Source organism: Urocampus carinirostris, chromosome 1 (assembly GCF_059441175.1).
Source record: "Urocampus carinirostris isolate Australia breed hairy pipefish chromosome 1, RoL_Ucar_1.0, whole genome shotgun sequence".
Lineage (NCBI taxonomy): Eukaryota > Metazoa > Chordata > Actinopteri > Syngnathiformes > Syngnathidae > Urocampus > Urocampus carinirostris.
Window position 1 is genome coordinate 54,853,127 of NC_142349.1, and position 21,521 is coordinate 54,874,647.

General features: G+C 38.9%; 2 protein-coding genes across 3 annotated transcripts; both read right to left on the reverse strand.

Annotated features, from left to right (window-relative positions):
• Positions 1 to 4,209: 4,209 nt before the first annotated feature.
• On the reverse strand, positions 4,210 to 11,029 carry cacybp (calcyclin binding protein). Of its 2 annotated transcripts, none has more exons than XM_088345683.1 (6): positions 10,861 to 11,029; positions 7,759 to 7,963; positions 7,586 to 7,682; positions 6,241 to 6,340; positions 5,144 to 5,238; positions 4,210 to 4,691 (listed from the first exon to the last, which is right to left on the reverse strand). In XM_088345683.1, the coding sequence occupies exons 1-6, from the start codon at positions 10,876 to 10,878 to the stop codon at positions 4,523 to 4,525; spliced, it is 684 nt and encodes a 227-aa protein (XP_088201809.1). In that variant the 5' UTR covers positions 10,879 to 11,029; the 3' UTR covers positions 4,210 to 4,522. The 2 variants fall into 2 exon arrangements, with proteins under 2 accessions (XP_088201809.1, XP_088201800.1); XM_088345674.1 differs by having other exon boundaries at positions 7,759 to 7,966; positions 10,861 to 11,014.
• A 3,483-nt stretch (positions 11,030 to 14,512) lies between these two features.
• On the reverse strand, positions 14,513 to 18,153 carry mrps14 (mitochondrial ribosomal protein S14). Its single transcript, XM_088356266.1, has 3 exons — positions 18,012 to 18,153; positions 16,946 to 17,110; positions 14,513 to 14,880 (listed from the first exon to the last, which is right to left on the reverse strand). Exons 1-3 carry the CDS (start codon positions 18,078 to 18,080, stop codon positions 14,698 to 14,700), a joined length of 417 nt encoding a protein of 138 aa, XP_088212392.1. The 5' UTR covers positions 18,081 to 18,153; the 3' UTR covers positions 14,513 to 14,697.
• Positions 18,154 to 21,521: the final 3,368 nt, after the last annotated feature.

Genomic DNA, 21,521 nt, shown 5'->3' on the forward strand with positions numbered 1-21,521 from the left:
AGAGCTCTTGTTGATAGGAATGAGTGGAGAGATGTTTTAAAAGGATAGTGGGATGTTTGGACGCGTTCTAAGGGATGGGCAGGGCACCTGTATGATGTGGCAGGGGTAAACCAGTGAAAGCTGTCGGGCCCTGCTGTTGAGCAAGAGTGTGTTGTATCACCCTGACCCAAGTGACATGGCCGCTTTCTTGTGTCCCGTTCCATCTGGAGGGACGAAAGCATGACCAACTTAGGTGCCGAGGCACCTAACTTGTTTGGGTGTTTGGGCATTTGGGTTGGCCATGGTCCAAAAATGTTTGTGTGTGTTTTTTGCAACTTTTCCCTTTTTTATTTCCTTTGTTTTTGTATGTGTTTGTCTTGCTGCCGGTTACCCCTCTCGAGGGATATGACCAGGGTAGATAGATGGATAGATTGTATTATTTGTATGTCTTTCCGTAGTGCACTGGTTAGCAAAGGTTCCCGAACCAGGTGGAAACACATGTAAGCCTGGAGAGAAATGGGCGCCACCAGGCTGTACTTGCCCAAGATACACCGCAGCAAATGGTGCCCCTACGATCCTAGAGCTTAAAGGATTCAACCAAACATGTCCTGATTCAGAGTCTGGATTTGATACCTTGGCAATGCAAAAAAGAGGTCCTAGTTCTCCATGATACATTTATGAGTATATGTGTTATTTTCCATGCTATTTATTATTAGACCATTGAATACAATTCATGTGGAAACAAACACTCACAGTTAAAACAAAGCAGTGACGGTGTTAGGCAAGGTCGAGGCGGGCCGCCGCACGGGGCGACAATTTTACCATAATACTTGGGGGGCGGCACGAGAATTTCCCCAAAAATACAAATAATGATGATAAATGTTTTACGCTAAGCACTTTTGTATTATCTAACAATAAGGTGTGTGAAAGGAGTGATCGACCAGCGATGAGGAAAAGCGTAGGGGAGGGCTGGAAGGGGGACACTTCACCTCTGCCTAGTTTTCTCAAAATGAACGGCTGAGGGGCAGGGGGTTCACTGTATTACTATACATTAAGTAATTCAAGGGCCGCCCCTGTCTTCCAAATAACGCACATTATGCATTCATCCATCCATTTCCTCATTACGGTTGCGGGGGGTGCCGGAGCCCATCCCAGCTATTTTTGGGCAGTGGGCAGGGGACGTCTTGAACTGGTTGCCAGCCAGTTGCAGGGCACACAGAGACGGACAACTCACTCGCCCATAAACGCCTAGGGACAATTCGACCAGGCAATTTAACCCGACGTGCATGTTTTTGTAAAATGGGAGGATAGCCTTTTGAGACTCTTTGCTATTTAGGGCGTCACAAATAAACATGACTTAACTTGACTTGATACAATCACCTGTAACACATGGAGTTTGACAACATCAAATTTGATATGAAATACAGTTTACAAATCAATATAATCCACATCTCCCGTAGTTCATATGGCTAAATATTTGTCTGCCAGTTGTAAGTTCATTGGTTCAATTTTAATTAAAACACTCGAGGTCACTTATTAAATGTTCGTATTTGAAACAAATACAGTTTACAAATTGGTAGCTCACTTGGTTGAACACTTGCCTGCCATACATTGGGTCAGAGGTACAGGGTTCAAATCCAGCTACTGGCCTCCCCATCCAGAGTTTGCATGTTCTCCGCTTGCCTGCATCGGTTTCCTTCCATCTACTGCAAACTGTCCCTAAGTGTGAGTGAGTGTGTGAATGATTGTATGTATCTGTGAGTCCTGCAGCTGGCAACCAGGTGAGGGTGTCCCCTGCCCACTGCCCAAAGATAACTGGGATGGCTCCAGCACCCCCACGACCTCAAACGAGAATAACGGGTGCAGGAGATGGATGGGCGGATATCAAGACTGTGTTTTGAAAAAAAAAAAAAAAAAAGTACAAATAAATTAATTCTATATCCCCTGTAACTCGCATGGTTAAGCACTTGACATGGTGTAAGGTTATCCAATCCCATCCAAGACAAAGCAATCATTCACTATTATGACCAGGAGGGAGTTTAGGTTCAGCGGTTGGGGGGTGCTGAGCACCCCGAGTGTCTGGCTGGTTAAAACAATATATTTTTTTTCATTTCAAATGAAGTGATTTAGGATCAGTCAACACTTTTCAGGAGTGTCACCTCCCATTTGGGAACATCACGTTAGACTTTGTGGTTAGCAGAAACACTATTACAACACGATGCCCAGTTTTTCCTCATTTATTTTGAGTACACACACATACACAAAAGTGGAGTGGGGGTTCGGGGGAGCGATGCTAGGAATGAAATGGACTGAACCATGTCAAGGCATGTCACATTTTTGTTTTGCTTTTTTTAGTTTCTATCTAGCGTTTTTCATAATTAAGCATACCCTGTCCTTTATCAAGGAAAATAGTTTTTACAATGCTGTAATTTTTGGGGGTGCTTGGGTTGGGACGTTACCCCCAAAATGGCTGGTAACGCCCATGATTATGACCTGGTTTAATACAAGTACTATACGTATCCATTTATGCCATACGACCAGCAGCTCGGGCAGCACGGCGGCACAGTGGTTAGCGCGTGTGCGGCACAGTCCTGAGGTCATGAGATCGAACCTTCTGTGTGGAGTTTGCATGTTCTCCCCCTGCTTGCGTGGGTTTCCTCCGGGCACTCCGGTTTCCTCCCACATTCCAAAAACATGCATGTCAGGTTAATTGGCCGGTCCAAATTGTCCTTAGATGTGAATGAGCGAGTGACTTGTCTCTGTGTGATCTGCGATGGGCTGGCAACGAGGTCAGGCCCAAAGATAGCTGGGATGGGCTCCAGCACCACCGCGACCCTACTGAGGAGAAGCAGTGCAGATAATGGATGGATGGACCATCAGCTCACTTGGCTGAACACTACATTGGCTGGTTGGAACCACTAACCACTACAGTCGTAGGGGCACCATTTTCTGTGGTGTGCCCATCCCTCTCCAGACCAACATATTTTGACCTGGTCTCGAACAGACTCAACTTTACTTCATTGGAGCTTAATACGTGACTGAGTTTGATACAAATATACTTTTCAAATTGATTCATTCCATACCCACACAAGGACTTGCAGTACATTGTTACATGGTTCAATCTCCACCCAAAGAAACTCAGTCCTTCGGTTTTAAGCATAATACGACCATGTTTTGCACTACTACTGGCAGTTCTTTATAGCTTGCCACTCCTTGCACATTTGCTCTCTGCACTATTGTACTTACAGCGTTATTGTTACAGTGTTAATGTTACTGTTTACCTGACTTGTTAACCTGAATGCCCATTTTGCACATCTGGTTAGCTACTCCTCTTGCACTATCGGCACTATGGTAAAATACTATACGTAGCCATAATACAATACAACTTTTACTTATATCTGTACATTCGAGGAAACTGTGCGGGTCAGATGTTTCGTTCTGTATACACGTGTACTAGAATGACAATAAAGTAGATCTGAATCTGTTTGAACCAACTAGTTTTCATATACATTGATTTTAGATTCAAGGTAGCTCAGTTGATTGAGCACTCACTAATTAAGTATTTCCAGGCGGTGGGTGAATTCAAACCCAGACTGATCACCCGAGTCAACTGCTTTCATTTTATTACTAAACCTAAAGATGACACATCAAAAGGGGTCCTAAGTAAGTCACCGAAATAACCATTAGCCTACCACACAATTTGGTGAATCCCAATTTGGTCAAATAAACCTCGGCAAAGATTATGATTTTAAATAAATTTTCCTGTTATTTTACGATGTCAGTTTTTGCTACATTTACAGGCATATTAATTCAACACTGAGGAACGCAATTGTATTCCAGGTATTTTTTTGTCTTTTCATATGTCAAGCGCGTTTAAAAAGAGTGATAATGTATTTTTCCAGGACACTTATTGATTTGTCCGTTGATTTTCAAAATGCAAACGCCGGATGCCGTTTTTGCGGATCGCCGCTGCCATCTAGAGGACACACGCTGTAAAGCAGTTTGATGACGTCATGCTTTTGCGACGCTTGACTCGAGGTTCGGAACCACAGTTCTCGGAGCAAAATTCGCCACCGGATTTACTGGACTATTGCTGTTTTCTTTAAAAAAAAGTCTATAATTGTTTATTTTTATTAATATTACACTTCAACGGTCAGGTAGTATTTGGAAACACGATTCAACAGTGCCACCAGTCGGATCCCCTTATAGGTCGATTTAAGCTACCAGAAATAAACGACCGGTACATTTTATTTGATTTATAAATTTTCAGTTCGAAAAAAATAATACAAGAAAATTACTGTTCAAATAGAAAATCTAAAAACTACACAAATGGCTGGAATAGTGTGGATTTCAAATGAATAAAGGAAAATAAAATCTTGCATATGAGGTGTAATTTCATGTTGTGACTGACGCCAAGGACACAAATATTCTATTTAGACAGTGTAATATGCTTTACAACATCAACTCATTTTTGAACCAGAATTTTAACATCTCTCATGTGGTCAGTCCCCGTTTTGTAGCTCAAAAAATCTTCATGCCTTGTTCAAAAATCCATCATGCCTTCTTCCCCTCGCGCTTTCTTCTCTTGCGATTCCGACCAGGCTTTGTTGATGGTCCTCTTCATCTCGTCGTCGCCCTCCGTGTAGATTTTCTGCAGCATGCTCATCAGACCTTTGCTGGGGTCCGCGTTGTCGTCGTCCATGACTGGTTTACTGTCGAAAGAACAAGACGCAGAAAGTGTGAGCGATAACGTAAACGAAACACTATTGAGACAAGGGCTGCACGGTTACCCGAAATCTAATCGATACTGTGTGATGTAGTGCGATTGTGTAATCGCAAGACACCGTTTTTATTCCCAGATCTTAAGTTGTTATTTTGTTACAGTCATATACTCTCAGCCGGTAATGACGTCATCTCGAGGGAAGTTTGACCCTTGTACCTACTAGGTACTTACATCGATTAAGGAATACAAAAGGAAATAATGGTCACCAGACAACAACCCCAACAAAGACCCCCAGAAGAGGTTTCTTAAGGTTAAAGCATGTCACTATGATTACTCACAAATACATAAATAGAAATCGTATCGAAATCGCAATACTTCTCTGAAAAATCGCAATTATACTTTTTCCCCAAAATCGTGCAGCCCTAATGGAGACCCCCTTACTCTTTCTCCTTGGACTGTTTTTCCAATGTAGTGAGGCAGTCCCAATTCTTGGTAGCTTGCTTCTTGCACATGATCAACACCATGTCAGTTTTGATCTGCAGAAAGAAAGGCGGAATGTTTACTACACAGTAGACCCCACATTACGGCATCTCCACCTTAAAATGTTTTCACATTGCAATGTGAAATAAACTCTTTTTTATGGTCATCTTTATGGCATTTTCCCCACCATAAGACTTAAGGTGTGTGTGTGTGTGTGTGTGTGCCCAAAAACATACATAACCCAATCTTTGCTGGGCTAATACTTGTTTGCTATTGGTCAACATCATAAAAGATGCTGGTTCGTGATTAGTTTGTGTCATGGCATCATGAAGATGCTGATATTCTATTGGTTGAACTCCCTCCTATGTTTTATTTAATATTTGTAAAAATTAAGACTGGTATGATAGTTGATGTAATTTCGCCTATTACTCAAAACCATTTATTTCAATGAGTAAGCACAAATACATTTTCACATTTGTTGCATCCACCCACTAACTCCGGTGGACCAGCTCAAGGCATGTACCACCCAAAGGTTAATAATTTTATTTTTTCTTGACATATATTTATTTTTCATTTTATTTAATCATATGCACGTATATTACACAAAACTCATACTTATAGTATACTATATTGTTAGGTTTTTTGGGGGGAGGGGCATGGTATTTAAGAACAAATTACCTGATTAGAATAGGTTTCTATCCCCTTGCCTTATTGTAATTTCACTTGAGGAATGCACCTCAGAACAAATTAATGTCGTGTCCTGGGAGTTTGCATTTCATATATTATGTAAAAGTAGTTTGTGTTAGAAATCCCAAACATGTAGAAACAATTTTAATGTTTCTACCAGGGATAAGGAGGTCCAGAACACATTGGCTAATTTCTATAGGTTTCTATCCCCTGCCATACATCAATTTCACTCCACCATCCCCATCTCAGAACAGATTAATAATGTATCAGGCAGATTTATTTTAGTTATTTTTGAATCAAAAAATAAATCACAATTAGATTAACATTAATCTCATGTCATTTTTTCCACATTGAAAGTCAGGGCTAGTAACCTTGGTGCTGCTGTTCTGCTCGTCGATAGGATGCAACAAATTGAGGAGGCTCATCTGGTGATTCTTTCCATCCAGCTCCTTCACCAGCACAGAAAATGATCTATAAGATAAACAAAAAAACTCAATTTTTGGTATATTTTTAGGAATTTATTCTCGAGGAATAATGCAGATGGAATAGGACTCTGAATCTGACTTGCAGAAGAGTACGAGTCCCGTTGTCATGGTTACAAATAGGGCTGCAACAATGAATCAATAAAAATCGATTAATAAAAGTGCTGGCAAGGAAATTGATTATCGACTCATTGAGTCGCACTATTTAAACAGCACGCAGCACATTCATTCAAAGTAAAAAGAGTGCATTAAATTTCCCCTTTGCTTGGCCCTTTGAGCCGGCAGTGGGAGCTCTGTGACTGTATTTTGGTGTACAATGATCAGTGGTCCTCAACTGGTCTGTCTTTAGGACCCACCATCCTACCCTAATGACAAGCTGTAATCCAAATCAAGAAAAGAGTTCCACTTCTCAAATTTATTGAATGAAATGATTGTGGATTTTAATACAGTGACAGTAGAATATACAGTATTGACAAAAAAAAAAAAAAAAAAAAAATACCAGCAAAACAAAAACAGCTATGAGTAATAATACTTGTGTGGCTTTATTTCCGAGATAATAAAATCCATAGCTCATATAATCTCCGCCGTATCTGCATTTGGCCCTGTTCAACATGTGTAAACACACCTTTTTTTTTCCTGTTGTGTGAAATGCAGGTGTCAAAACGCATTTTCAAGAAATTATCACCACTTGTTTATTGTTAAGGGGTTTAAAATGACCCTGGGTTATTATTTTCTTTTCTTAGTATTATTTTGCCATAGCAAAGCCAGTGAAACACTGAAAATACTTTTGAGTCCCGACCCACAAGTTGAGAAATACTGATCTTGATCCAAAACCAAGTTTATACAGTACTTTTTAGACATCCAAATGCAACTCAAAGTGCTGTTTAAAAACATTGAATTTATAATTAGATGCCACCCGACTAAGTGCTTGTGTTCTCCTACGATCTTGTCTCTTCTTTGCAAATTATAAAAAGAAGTAGTATACATATTTACAGGTGGAAAGCATGCACTCATATTGTTTCAAATTATAGAATAATCTGTTGTTTTGTGCACTATTTTCCTATCCGTCCAAAACTTCAATATTTGGAAAAAGGGGGAAATCGAAAATGGGTTTATACAAAATCCAATTCATCGATCAATCAAAGAAGAAAAATTGTCCGATTCTTACATAATTAAAATAATCGATAGTTGCAGCCCTTGTTACAACCTGCATAAACTTGTGCGTGGGACATACCTTTCCGAGAAGGTGGCTTCCACGTTCTCAGATGGGATCTTGTGCACGTTTTTCAAGGTCAGGTAAATTTTCACAAACTTGTCCGACTGGTCCCACGCTATTTTGGTTTGAAAAATAGCATCAAGCTCAGGTCATGATAGGAATCGTGTGAGCAAGAATATCTGACGCCATACCATAATTGGTGATCTTGACCGTGTAGGCGGCCTTAGTGGACGGGTCCGCTTGTCTTCGGGTTTTTTGCTCTTTCTGTAGCCGTTTGGAAGCCAGCTCCTTCTCCACGTTCTGCTGTTCTTGCTTGAGCAGCTCCTTCACACGCTTTCTCTCTGCTTTCTCCAACAGAGAACCCAGCTCCACAAGGTCAGCCTCCAACTGCTTGATCTGCTTGCAGGGGAATTCAGATGCTGTCTTTCATCTTTAAAGTGACAGTGTGTAATACTTTATCCCTGAAGCTTAGAATACTAGTGCTAAAGGGTGTGCTCGGAAGACACACTATGTAAATCCAAGGATATAATTTGCAAAATTGCAAAGCCTACTTCCATATTTTTGCTCAGATAAGATTAAATCTAGCTAGCGACAGAACATGAAAGCTTGTGTCAATCCCCAGAGGCAACAAGACAACACTAAGCGAGCTGAAAAAACTGAAGCAGCTAAAAAAAGCAAACGAAGATGGTCGAAACCGCTGTAAGCGGTTAACTTTAACAACAAGTGGGAGAAGCTACTAACAAAGCCAGCTTATTTAAATCAGGGGTCCCCAAACTTATAAAAGTGGAGGTACTTTTTCCGACTAATTTAGCGCAAAAGCAGCCCAGTTTGATAAACATTTCTAAAATAACTTAGGTTAAGTATTGAAGTAGGGTTGAATAGACTCCATCAACCACCCAACAATATAATTTTACTAGAAAGTCATGATAACCCAGCACTGTTGAGCTATTTTAACAGGTCTGCGGGCACTTCAGCTGTATTTAGAGGTCTCAAATGTTTTATTTAAATGATGTTTTTCCACTCCACTAGGAGTCGCAATATAATTCGCACTAGGGCTTGAATTTTTAGTGCAAAAACTCCCAAATTTGCTATTTTATCATATCTTCCGAAAATTAGCTTGATTTTATAGTCTGATAACTAGAGGTGCATGTGACAGAGATAAAATCCAGCCTAAAAAAATCCAACCCACGGGTATTAACTTGATTTGATTGACCGAGCCCATATAATACCCGAATGTGCATATTTTATTTGTGAGGATAAGGGGATGGAGGAAGAAAGTAATTTTGACCGGCGAGTGCATGTTCTGTGCACACAGGTCTGCACTGTCGGTAGTGGTGTACAGACTAGCAAAAATGGGCATATTGCGCTGCGCGTGTCCTACACAAATAAAAGGAAGGAGGGAGACGGAGGCAGTGCAGGGAAGGAGACAAGTACACGCGTCGACACCGGTGCACACGGACCCACATGTTGCTGCACAGAGCTCCCCTAAGAAAAGTTAACACAGAAATCATGAGGAGTGGATAATAAAAAAAAAACAGAGTGTGTGTGTGAGTGTGTGGGGGAGACACTGAGAGAGACAAAGAGAGACGGGGAGGGAAATAGATGGAGAGACAGAGAGGGAGAGAGAAAGAGACAGAAGAGATAGAGAGACAGAGAGATAGAGAGACAGAGAGAGACAGAAAGAGACAGAGACAGAGAGGTGGAGAGAGAGAGGAGAGAGATGGAGAGATGGAAAGATAGATACTTTATTCATCCCCGCAGGGAAATTCACATTTCCAGCAGCATCCCTGAGCTGAGAACAATACAATAATAAAGCAAAAAGAATACAATATACAAATACCCAATGTGACGTGCCAATACCCGCTGTAGCGTGTTGTATAGAGTATCTAGATAGTGCTACACAGAATACATATTCCAATAAAATTCGGTAATATGCAATGTAGGGGGTATGGTTTAATGTGGGCCTTTACTCTGCCGGGTGGAGTTAAAGAGCCTCATGGCACGAGGAAGAAAAGATCTCTTCAGTCTGTCCGTGGTACAAGAGAGAATCCCAAGCTGAACTAATGATTTCTTTGACATTTCAGGCCCTAACCTGGATTTCGGTTTGGATTCAGACCCAAGATCTAATGCGACATGAGCCCCATTATTTTTAGCACTACCTTCATGTTCATCATTTAGTTGTGACCCACAAAGCCTAAAATAGTTGAAAATACGGAAAATAGACGTCAAGATTCCATCCAAAATACATATTTATTTGTGATAAGTGAAAGTTGAAAATACGTAATTTTTCCCATACATAAAAACCGCCTATTTTGAGGACTAAATCTGGATCAAACTCCAAAAGCTTTTGGCATCTGGTGCTGGGTGAGCAAGAAAATTCGTCCACGAAGAAAAATAATCGCTGCGAAGAAAAGATGTTTGCGCCCGCTTTGAGACTGGGAGGTCGGTGGTTCGCGCCCCGGCCGAGTCATTCCTAAGACTTAAAAAGTGGTCGGCGGCGCCCTCTGTTGGCTGCGGCTGCATCGGCTCGCTACAACGGGTCAGGTGCAATCGACATTTCGTTCTGTGTACATTGTTACACAGAATGACAATACAAGGAAATTATTATTATTATTATTATTATTATTATTATTATTGATGAGGAACTATTTTGATTTTTTTTAATTTAGCAATACATGACGACTGCATTTCAAAGACATAAAATGATAAGCAAAGCCTGGTTTGTTATTTGATAGCGTCCTGCGAGTTAGATTTTTCCAATGGTTCATTTGAAGCAAATCTTAAGATTTAAAACACGCAAGCATGTTTATTAAATATTGGGAATATATACTGTATCACGTTTTGAAGTCATTATCGTGCTTGAAAGCTGTGTTCTTTCGCTTGGATTGTTGTAGAACGTTCCAGAACATTCGATCAATAGAACTTCTTGGCTAACTACGTACATAATCGCTTCAAAAATGAGTTTTTTTTAAACATAAACACGACCACATAGAATGTTTGTTTTAATTCAGAGAACAATATTAAAATTTTGACTTACGTGCACATTTTAAAACCACTACTTACGGCTTTTATAAGTGAAGCACGAAACAGAAATTGTAAATGAAGATATTCATGCAAAAAATAAAAGGAATGTATTCAAATGCGTAATAGTAAAAGCATCCAACTTTGCCCTTTTAGCGCTGTTTACTTCATTTTATTTCTACTGAAATAAGGCACGCTAGAGTAAATACGCAATATCCAAGACGTGATATGTAAGTCAGATTATATTCATGTAGTAGAAAAATGTGTCTCACCTGCTCCGTAAGATCCATTGAATGCTTAATTTTGAGTTACGCTAGAAAGAAATGAAAACGACGTGCTAGCTAGTCGCTCCGCTAGTCATGTGCTTCCCTTCGTTAGCGCCCCCTTCTACCTCGACGTCAAATTCAACGAGACAAGAGCGCGTTACTGCCAATCACCGGTCAAATGTGGAATTACATGCACCCCGTTCAATGATATGGAATGAAATGTTCACTAAAAAATAAACACAAAAAGCAGAATTAAGGTTTATTTAAAACAGAATAATGATACTATTCGATGACATTCACGTTTTCTGTCTCATTGCTCGTAATTTCATTCGCAAGTTTCCATACCTGTCAACCTCCAGGGCTCCATGCCCTTACAAACTGTCGTATTTTCCCTTACAAAATACAAAAAAATCTTACACTATATTTTTTTCCCAAACGTGTTTATTTATGTAGGTTAACATGTTATATTAGACATGTGTTTCGTTATATCATGTATATTGTTAATTAACATTTTGTTGTGAGACACTGAGTTGCTCGACATGAACGAGGTTTATTATAAAAAAAAGTTCAGACATTAAGTAGCTTGGACATTCACTGTAGAAGGAAAAATGCATGCAAATATAATTAAGTAGAATAATACATTTTCTTATTCAAATTATAAATTCATTTTTGCATTAAATTATTGTTGGTAATATACTGATTAAAGGGATCACCACAGACCTGCCCTTTTAAAAAAATTCTCCTTTTATACTAACTATTTTTCTTAACTTCTTTATATAACATAATCATTCATAATATAATGCATCAAAGCAAGTGAGCCGTTAGAGAGCCGGCTCTCTTTAATGAGTTGAGCCGAAAAAGCCGGTTCTCTAAAAAGAGACGGACTTCCTTTCACTACATAACTCAAACTCGTTTGACTTGACTGATTTGCCGTTTCGTGATAGTCGGTGTATACCGGATGGTACCCATAATTAACAAATTTGCATTTTTCCGTACAGATTTTCTTGTACGTCGTACACGTCTTAAAATGCACAATAAACGTACTTTGTACGGCAAAAACGTACAGGTTGACAGGTATGCGTTTCCAATATAACGTGAACTCGCCTCTACAAAAAAACTGATGAAAAACAAATAATAAAACACATATTTTAAAAATAGCTTTTTCACTGGAGATAACTCACGAGTCATATTAAAGTATATTCAACTATATTCACCGCCTCTATTTTATTATAAACCCAATAAAATTAAATGATCATTTCAAATTTGATTTCACTTTAAAATCCCAGTGTGTATTAAATAGTGACCCCTTGTGGTGTATAAATCATTTAAATCAGGGGTATCCAACCTTTTTCAACCTGAGAGCCCTTCATTGTTACTAATTAGCGCATGTCCAATTCTAAAAGAACAACTTATCACGTTATTACTATGTTGTTACTATCTTATTGCCTGGTAAATTTTGTGCAGTAGGGTCAAATAGAATCAGTCAACCACTGGAAAAAATATTTTACTAGAAAATCACATTGACCAAGCACCCGTGAGCTATTTTGAGAACAGGTCTGCAGGCACCTTAGCTGTCCTTAGGGGCCCCTTGGTGCCGAGGGGCACCACGTTGGAGACCACTGATTTAAAATAACTATTGTTTCTATATTAAGCAAAAACACATGTACTGTTTCATAGACCTGAACAAAAAAGACTGTATTTTCGAAATGTGTAACTATATTACACAACTTAACGAAAACTAAATTTTTTTCTGCCATCTTACTACTACGGAAGCCCGAACGACCATTATGCCAAGCTAGCTTGTCCCGGTGGTGCTTTTAGCACTCAACAACCACTTATTGCACAGAGCTGAGTATCAAATGTGATAATCCCTGACATTGAGTCATCAGGTGAATTTTTTCCCCATAGTTTCCTTCTCTAGCCGCTCACAGTAGTCACTTAGCTTCAGGCTCTGGCTGACCTCTTCAGTCATTGTCAGCTGCTCCTGTTTCACTGTAGTTTCTCTTTATTTTTCAAATTATATAGCTCTAGTCCAAGCTACAATGACCTCTAGTGGTAAATCATTACACACTAGCACTTTAAGTTGCCCTTTTAACTTGTCTTAATTGTCTTGTAAAAAAATGATAAGAAAAAAAGATAAAATGAGCCAAATAGTTTGTTATTTTAAGTATGAATTTAACTATTACCACCAAAAACCTAAAGTAATAGGGAAAGAGTTAAAATGAGCACATTAACTCGCAAATAGAACAATAATCTTTTGTTTTAGTGCACCAAAAATGCTTAGAGAAGCTATTTTCTTAACTCTCTCATTTATGTTGCGCGTGCAAGTACTGTACGTAAATTCTTTGGACGTGCTTGAATAAACTTTTCTTTTTTCATCTTCTTTGGGGTTTTGGGTTGACGTGTGGACTCTACTTGAAAAAGGCCTTTATTTTTACAATTTTCATGCTAAACTAGAAAAACAATATAGCATTAGGATATTCTCTGACCCACCCCTGCACCCACATTCCTCCAACCTAACGGGTTCTGTGACTTGAAAAGCTTTAACAAAAGAATGATAAAAGTAGATAGGCGCAGTGGGGAAAAAATAGGGGCTCTTTGAACTCAGTTGGACATTGTTACCACATACAGCGGTACCTCTATTTAAAACAGTCTACATGCAAAAGTTTCAGGTTCCAAAGTACTTTGACGAGAAAATATTCACTGCTCCCAAGAGTTCTGCCTGGCAACCGGTGCGTAAGCGTGAATCCGGCCATGCTCTTCGTATCCGCTTTCTCGTTCTGTAATCAGTCTACTGTATGGCACAGCTACGAAGAGTTACTATTCACAATAGCTTTAGTAGTTAGGTTATGGGTGAAAATCCAGCGATCTGTGCAGTTTACATGTTCTCCCCATGCTGGTGGCACCCCCGCGACCCTACTGATGTTAAGCGGTGCAGATAATGGATGGATATGTACTTTTGTGGGGCCTGTAACGGATTAGCTCCTTTATATTCAACAGGCATGACACTAACAAAGATGTTGTATAATGAAATTGTGAATATGTTTGATTTTCGAGGTTTGTTCAAACCTCACTTTGTGTTTGCTGTTAAAAACGTAATATTGGAATATAATATTGTGAATGTGCTTAATTGCTGTTGCGATTGTCATGATTGTTTTCTGTTTTTAGTGTCAATAAATTTGTTCAAACCAAAAAATCTCTACTTACAAATGTTTCAGGTTACAAAGCTACTCCCAGAACCAATCAAAGTCATAAGAAGAGGTACCGCTGTATTTAAGAGAAAATATTCTTTCAACTTTTTAAAGGGACAGTGTTTAATATTTAGTGCCACCTAGAGGTACAAAAAACGTTTGTTCAATTAAATCTTAGGCAAAAATTAATGAAATATCATACCAGTGTTCATCTTCATAAAAAAATACTCATAGGTTAAGAAATTCACATTTCTTTTACATATTGGGATTCATACCTAGAAGTCGCTGCCCTGTTTATCTGACATCTTGCAGCCCTGCTGTGCTCTTGGCACTGGTTTTGCGTTAGACAATACAGGGCTGTCAAGAGGTCAAATATTACACACTGGGGCTTTAAGTACACCCCAAACAACGCACCCCACATTAGTAATAAAACAAATTTGAAATTCATCATTAATAATGTGAACGACAACTTTCACAAGGTATTTATTACAATATCACATTGAGAATATCTTATTCTCCATCCAAACTTTACATGAATAGTCGAGCATACTAATGTGTCTTGTTGGTGCCAGATATGCTCTCTAGCAAACATTTCAGAACAAAACAACGGTCCATCGTCTAAACGTAATGCTCAAAAGGGAATCGGGTGCGGTCACCACCTGGCTCTGAGGACGCCCGACATTTGGTTGTGGTCGGCCAAGTGTCGGAAGACGATCCGGCTGAGGCGCCATCTTCGCTTGACTCCCCTCGGTCGGGACGTCATCACGCATCGGTTGCGGATCCTCACCGGACACGAATCACGCGGCAACGCTGCGATTTCTTTATCAGCCAGCTCCTGAAGAGAAATGTTTCAAACCATAGTGAAAATAGTAAGCTTAAAGGAAAAAAATGTACAAGTTGGGCTATTATGTTAAATCTACAGGGTAAGCAGAGCTCTAGGCTTACTTCAGAATAGTGTTAGCCCTAAGATGGCTAAGACAGGGGTGTCAAACTCATTTAAGCTCGGGGCCCGCAGGGTAGAAAAAAAAAATATATCACAGGAGCCGGACTAGTAAAATTAAAGAGAATTACAAGAAAAAAAGAGAGTGGGAGAGAGTGAGAGAGAGAGGGATAAAGATAGAGAGAGAGCAAGAGAGAAAAAGAAAAAGAGAATAAGAGAATAAGTAAGACCTTAAAATAGAGAGTGAGAGAACGAAAGAAAAAAGAGAGAGAAAAAGAGAAAAGGAGAGCAAAGGATAGAGATGGAAAGTGGAAATGTGAGGAAAAAGAGACCCCAATAGAGAGAGGGAAATAAAAATAAAGAGATAAAACAAAAGAAAGAGAGAATGAAAGAATTAATTAAGAAAAAAGAGAGGGAAAGAAAGATAAATGAAGCGAGAGTAAGAGAAACAAATGAGAGAAAGAGGGATCGCAAAACAGAGAGGGGGAAAGAAAGAAAGAGAAAGTAAGTGAAAGCAAAAAAGAGAATCAAAGATAAAGAACTAGAGAAAGAAAGAGAACAAGAGAAGAAGGGAGAAAGAGAGAAAGGAAGACATACAGCTACTGATGCCTTGTGAGTGGTGCCTGGCTTTGGCGACATCCAGGGGATATATTTAAAATCTGCATTTCCCATTTTCTTATTCTTCTCTCAGCGGAGTCTCGCAGGCCGAATAAAAACCCTTGGCAGGGCTGATCTGGCCCGCAGGCCGCATTTTAGGCATGTATTTATTAAAATTTGAAAAACAGGTACAAGCGAACGTAGATCCTCAGGTTACTGCAACCACGCCTAGTGGCATTTCACTCTATGTGCTGATTTAAGGTAATTTTTCTAGAAAAATAGATCAAAACAGAGAAACTTGGAAAACCTGGTTCAAAATACAGTAGACCGGGGGACATGGCAACCCCACCTTAAGGCATTTTCACTTTAAGATGTTGTTGTTTTTTTTTATCTATTACAATATAGAAAAACTTAAAAAACAGGTTAAAATACAGTAGACCCCTGGGATATAGTGACCCCACCATATGGCGTTTTCACTTGATGTGGTGTGTTAAGAAGATTGTCCTTTCTTTATGGTATTTTCCTCAAATCACAACATCAATTAAACCTATTTTACATGGCCAAACATGTACCAAATTCTAACTTTGCGATGTTGGTACTTATAACAAGTTACATCTCTGAGATGCCTTTCTGCTATTGGTCGACATCATACAAGATGCTGATCTGGTATTGGTTTGCGTTACAGGATTATAAAAAATGCCAATTTGATATTGGTTGAACTAGCTCCCACAATGCCTTTCTCTGTGGTTTAAATTTTTTCTCATCTCAAACTAAGCTAAACATTATTGAATCCATGAGTCAAATCATTTATTGAAAACTATGAACACAATACCAACATAAAATTTACAATTGATTTGTTCAATACCCTTCAAAGTCTGATTCATCATCATTTATACATTTTCAGGACGTCTGTTTTCTCCATTCTCAAACATTGAACACAAATAGTGTCATAATGAGATAAAATCAAATAAGCGTGACACAGAAATAAATAAAGCACTATTGCCCATGTGAACAAATCAGATCTGAATGTGAACACACCACCTCCGATACCCGATTTAGCCCCTACTCCCCACCCCAAAACATTTTCTCCTCGGATCTATACAATTCACTTAGGTCACACCTTTTGACTTCAAAACAGTGAATTTCGCAGAAAGGTGAGATTTCATTATTATAATATATTATTTTGCAATTTGATGTTTTTATCTGGGATACCAAGGGTTTGGAATTCATTAGCTAATGACCTAAGGTTCTATTCCCTGCCATACAGCAATTGGCGATCCCCACCTCAGAACGGATTTATGTTGATATACTGTATTCCTTCTGCTCATTATTGTTTTATAAAAGGCAGTTGTTGAATTCATACCTGGAGCTCCTTTGGCAAGATAGTGTTTTTCCTCAACGAGTTGATCCTCAGCCGCTCGTCTGCATACTCGAAAGCCATTTGTCTGCGCTTGACGTCTCTCAGCATCCTCCAGTTCACATAGTAGCCCCTCGCTTGCTCAAAAGCCCCCCAGCAGGTCCTCAGCACCTGCAAAGTGGTTGGTTTAGTTCACAGATGCAAATTTGGATCCAGACAGAAAAAAAAAAGTCTAGCGAAATATCTATGACAAAGACCTCTTATTTGACAAAAGTAGACTGGGGGATATGTGATTAAGGGCTATATAAATAAATGTGACTTAACTTGATCAGAAAAATGGCAACTGTGCATTTCATATTTCATTGTAAGCAAGACAAAACATCTGTAAAACAAAGCCTTCTGCCAGTTCTTGCCTGCAATGTATTGGGGATAATGTACCGCGGCTGCACTAGTAGTAGAAAAACAGTATCTCCAAAAAGAGAGCTAACATGACCTACTAAAATGCCATCTGCTGGGCCTTTCTTCCAGCAATATGCAATCAGGGATAAAAGATCACAGCAGCACAAATGCAGTTACCTTTTTAGCAAAATGGCAATAGAGCCACCAGGCCCTAGAAAAAAACGCTCTGCCACCCCCTGCTCACAATAATATGCTACTGGGGTAAATGGATCGCGGATCATTTTTAAAAGAGCACTGCACTGAGGCCGCGAAAGAGCGAGGGATTACAGTATCACATTCGGATAGAAAAATAACCTCATTGATTCTTTCATTTGTATTTGTGTATTACCTGTATATTATCGCTGTCATGTGAAAAAAAACAGTTTACATGAACAAACGATACTGTATTTGTAATGTTAACCGACTTATAAAATAATAAATAAAGATAGCAGCGAGCAAATAATTATGTATTCGACCTAAAATGTTTACGTTTTTCTGGCATTGAAATGACATAGCCCGGACACGTGACTTTCTCGTTTAGCGTTTTCGTATTAACGTATAATTTAAACACATTTACAGTTTGGAAACTTGAACAAGAACTATATTCAAAATTGAACAATTAAAATTACTGTACCGGCTTGGGGGCGAGAAAAGAATTATAAAGGGCACCAACGCCCAGCCGTGAAACTACGGCAGCCGCCATGTTGTGTTCAATCGCTTACTTTTGTAAACTGAATTGAGACGGTTGTAGCTCAATATTGTCACCTATCGGCCAGAAGGGGGAATGACAGTCATAAAAATATTCCGTGTCCTTTTTAGTGAGTCAAAATGTAAACTAAAATAAAAACAGCTACTATGCTCATACATAAATTTTGTTTTAATATAAATTCAAATAAAAGTACAAATACAAATAGAACTGTCTTAATTTATTGATAACAACGTAGTGTACATTGTTTACAACGACATTAAAGGTTTGCCAGAATAAACCTGTAATAAAAGACCATAATAGATAAAACAATACAATTTCAAAAAAGGAAAATTAGGATATATAGGCAATGTTTAAAAGGTAATGCTTCTGGGATGGCCTAAATCGTGATTTGAAAAAAACATGTAATGGGATATAATGTCCATTTGGGGGCAGTATGCTACTACCAAAATAAAAGCTGTCGCGGCTCATCTCCAAAAGAACTTGGGCAAGCTTGTGATCTCTTAAGTGTAATGGAGACTTGGTGAGCGTGATGGAGCGCTCCCACCCGTGAAAATGCAATCAATTGCTTCACAGTGGTCGACAAGGGGAGTTATTCCTGGTGCCTTTGTGCCCTTGCAGGCTGGACGTCAGGGGACGAGCAACTTCTCTGACAGGCTCTGATTGCGCCCCGGGATACGGCATCATTCCGTTTTTATGCTATACCACGTATTTGGTTAATGCGTTCCGAGCCCCCGGCACCCCAGAGAAAAACATAAAAAAAAAAAAATATAGTATAAGGTGAAAAGTACGAACACATGATTAAATAACATCACGAATACATAAACATGTGAAGGAAAAAACATTTTATAAAATAGAAATGAGTTTTTACTAACCTTTGATGTGACATGAGCTTGAGCTGGTACAATGGAGTTTGTGGGTGGATGCAGAGGGGGAAGAAGACGGCGGATTAAAACAACCCAACAGATTTTGAAACTACTACTTGTGAGCATTGTCATGTCCTTAGAGTACTTTGTTGCTCTATTTTCTTTCTTATCTTTAATACTTGTCCCGATTGTCAATGTGTCACAGCGATAGTCCTTAGCAAGGATAACAATGCGTTGCATCATTTGTATTCATTGATCATCGCAAGCTTTGTTTCCATGGTAATCATGTTATTGCTCCTCCCTTAGCATAAGTGTGGGTCTTGGGAACCATGGCAAAGAAAACTAGTACAATCCAGTATTGTATTGCACGAACTTGAAAAGTCTTTATAGAGCAAATGAAGTTTTTAACTGAACCAAAAGGTAAAAAGACATCATGGGAGGGTGTTCAGCCAATTGCATATCAGCATCTTATATGACTTCGACTAGTAACAGATATGAATCTTGATATAGAGACGTTAGAGGCACGTAACTCACAATATCATGCACACGAACACAACCAAGTATGAATTTTGGTAGTTTTTGGGCCCCCTACATAATTTGTTAATGATGAATCATGATGAGGAAATCAGTAATGCGGGGCCAAAATAACATTCAACTACTTCATAAAGGGAAAACAGTGTAAGGTGGAGGCACTGTTTCCTGGGATTCTAATGTATATTTATATATTTTTTGAAAATAAGGTTAAAAGTAAAATTAACGGTGCACCGATCTTCTTTTATTTGAATAAACAATTTGAAACAACTTCAGGGCCATCACAAATTTCCATAATTATGATGATAGTGTGTGGTGGAACAAATAAGTACAGTAAATATTAACAGATGACAAAAAGCAGCCTGTGGCTTCTTCTATAAACAAGTCAAATCAGTAAATACAAACTTCTTCATTAAATGACATACTAAATGGGGACAATTATTAATTCAAAGCAGACGTAAAAATCCAAAAAGAAGCATAGAATTAGCGATTGCATCGGATAACATTTCTTTTTAATTATTTTGAACATTACATTTCTCAATATACATTTTTTTATACATATAAAATCATGAATTAATTTTAAATATAATTAAACACGATGAAACAATTCAGTTGTTTATGTATTTTCTTTTGTGTTGTTTTCTCATTCAAAATTGTTTTTTCATGTATATTTATGCAGTGTGAGGCTGCATTAGTAAAAAAAAGATATATATTTATATCTATATATGATGAAAAATGTTTTTTTGCAGTGTTGAACTGCGTAATTCAATTAAAAAAATCCAAAATAAATATTATATAGGTTTAATTATTTTTTTAACTTTTTTGATTATTTTAGCTCTGCACTGCAACAAAACCCGAACATTGTAGAATGAGAAATATTGTAGAAAATGTAGACTGAGAAAATACATTTTAAAAGGTTGATAGTAATAACTTATTTATTTCATTTATTTCTCTTCCTTTTTCAAAATGATTTCTTTGGCTCTGCACTGCAAATAAACCCCGGAATTTTACAATTATTTTAAAAATTATAATAATACTTTTTTTCCTCTTTTTTTTTGTTGCTGCTAGATTATATTACATGAAACTGTGAAAAGATATACCTTGCTGTCAAGGTTGCCAGGGCGCCCAATTGGCTCCGCCCGTGTGGCGCCAGCTGCGGCTTGTTGACAGATTGACCTCCCTGCTATTTAAACCCAGTCCTGTCACTCTCCTTTTATCAGTCATTCTGCGAATCTCCATGTATACTAGACAAGCCTTTTTTTTAGACCCTGACTCACGCCTGTCCTGTTTTTGCTCCTGTTTGTCTCCGTCTACGACCCGTTTTGATTCTGACCAAGTCTACTCTCCCATGCCGGCTTACGACCCGTACCTGACCCCGACCTCACTCGCTACGGAAGATCCAATTCTGTATTTGGATCACAATCAGAGTAGGAGAGCGACTTGTCTCCCACGTCCGCGAACACCCGATCGTGGGTACAGCCCTTCCTCTTTCCTTCAATAAAACTTTTGGTAAACGTTACGCATTTGGGTCCTGTTTCCGTTCTGGTCCTGACACTTGCAACTTATATTGGGGATTATTTGTTGCCGCTAAATGTCATTGCACTTAATTGCACTATTTGTCATGACCTGCATGGTTGTCATGACGCCCGGCTGGCCCCGCCCCTTGACACCAGCTGACCTGCATCTCCTGATTACTCCTATGGGTACTTAAACGCGCCTTTTGGAACTGCCCTTTTCCAGATCGTTGTTTACCCTTGTTGAAAACCTGTTCATGACTGTTTGATACCTATTCATTCTTGTTGTGCTTGTTGGACTTTGTTGCACTTCGGTGTAACATTCTGAGAGATTCCTGCAAATTCTGTTTGATCCCGTTAAATGCCTAGTCTAGTTTTGACTGCATTTGAGCCTGCTTTGTTTTGTTTTTGGTCCGTTTGTGTGTTGGACAACTTTTCTTTCTCAATTAAAGTGACAGATCGTCTACGCAAATGAGTTCCAACTTCCTGCTTCCCGACCCGCTTCGTGACACTATTGCTACAATGCC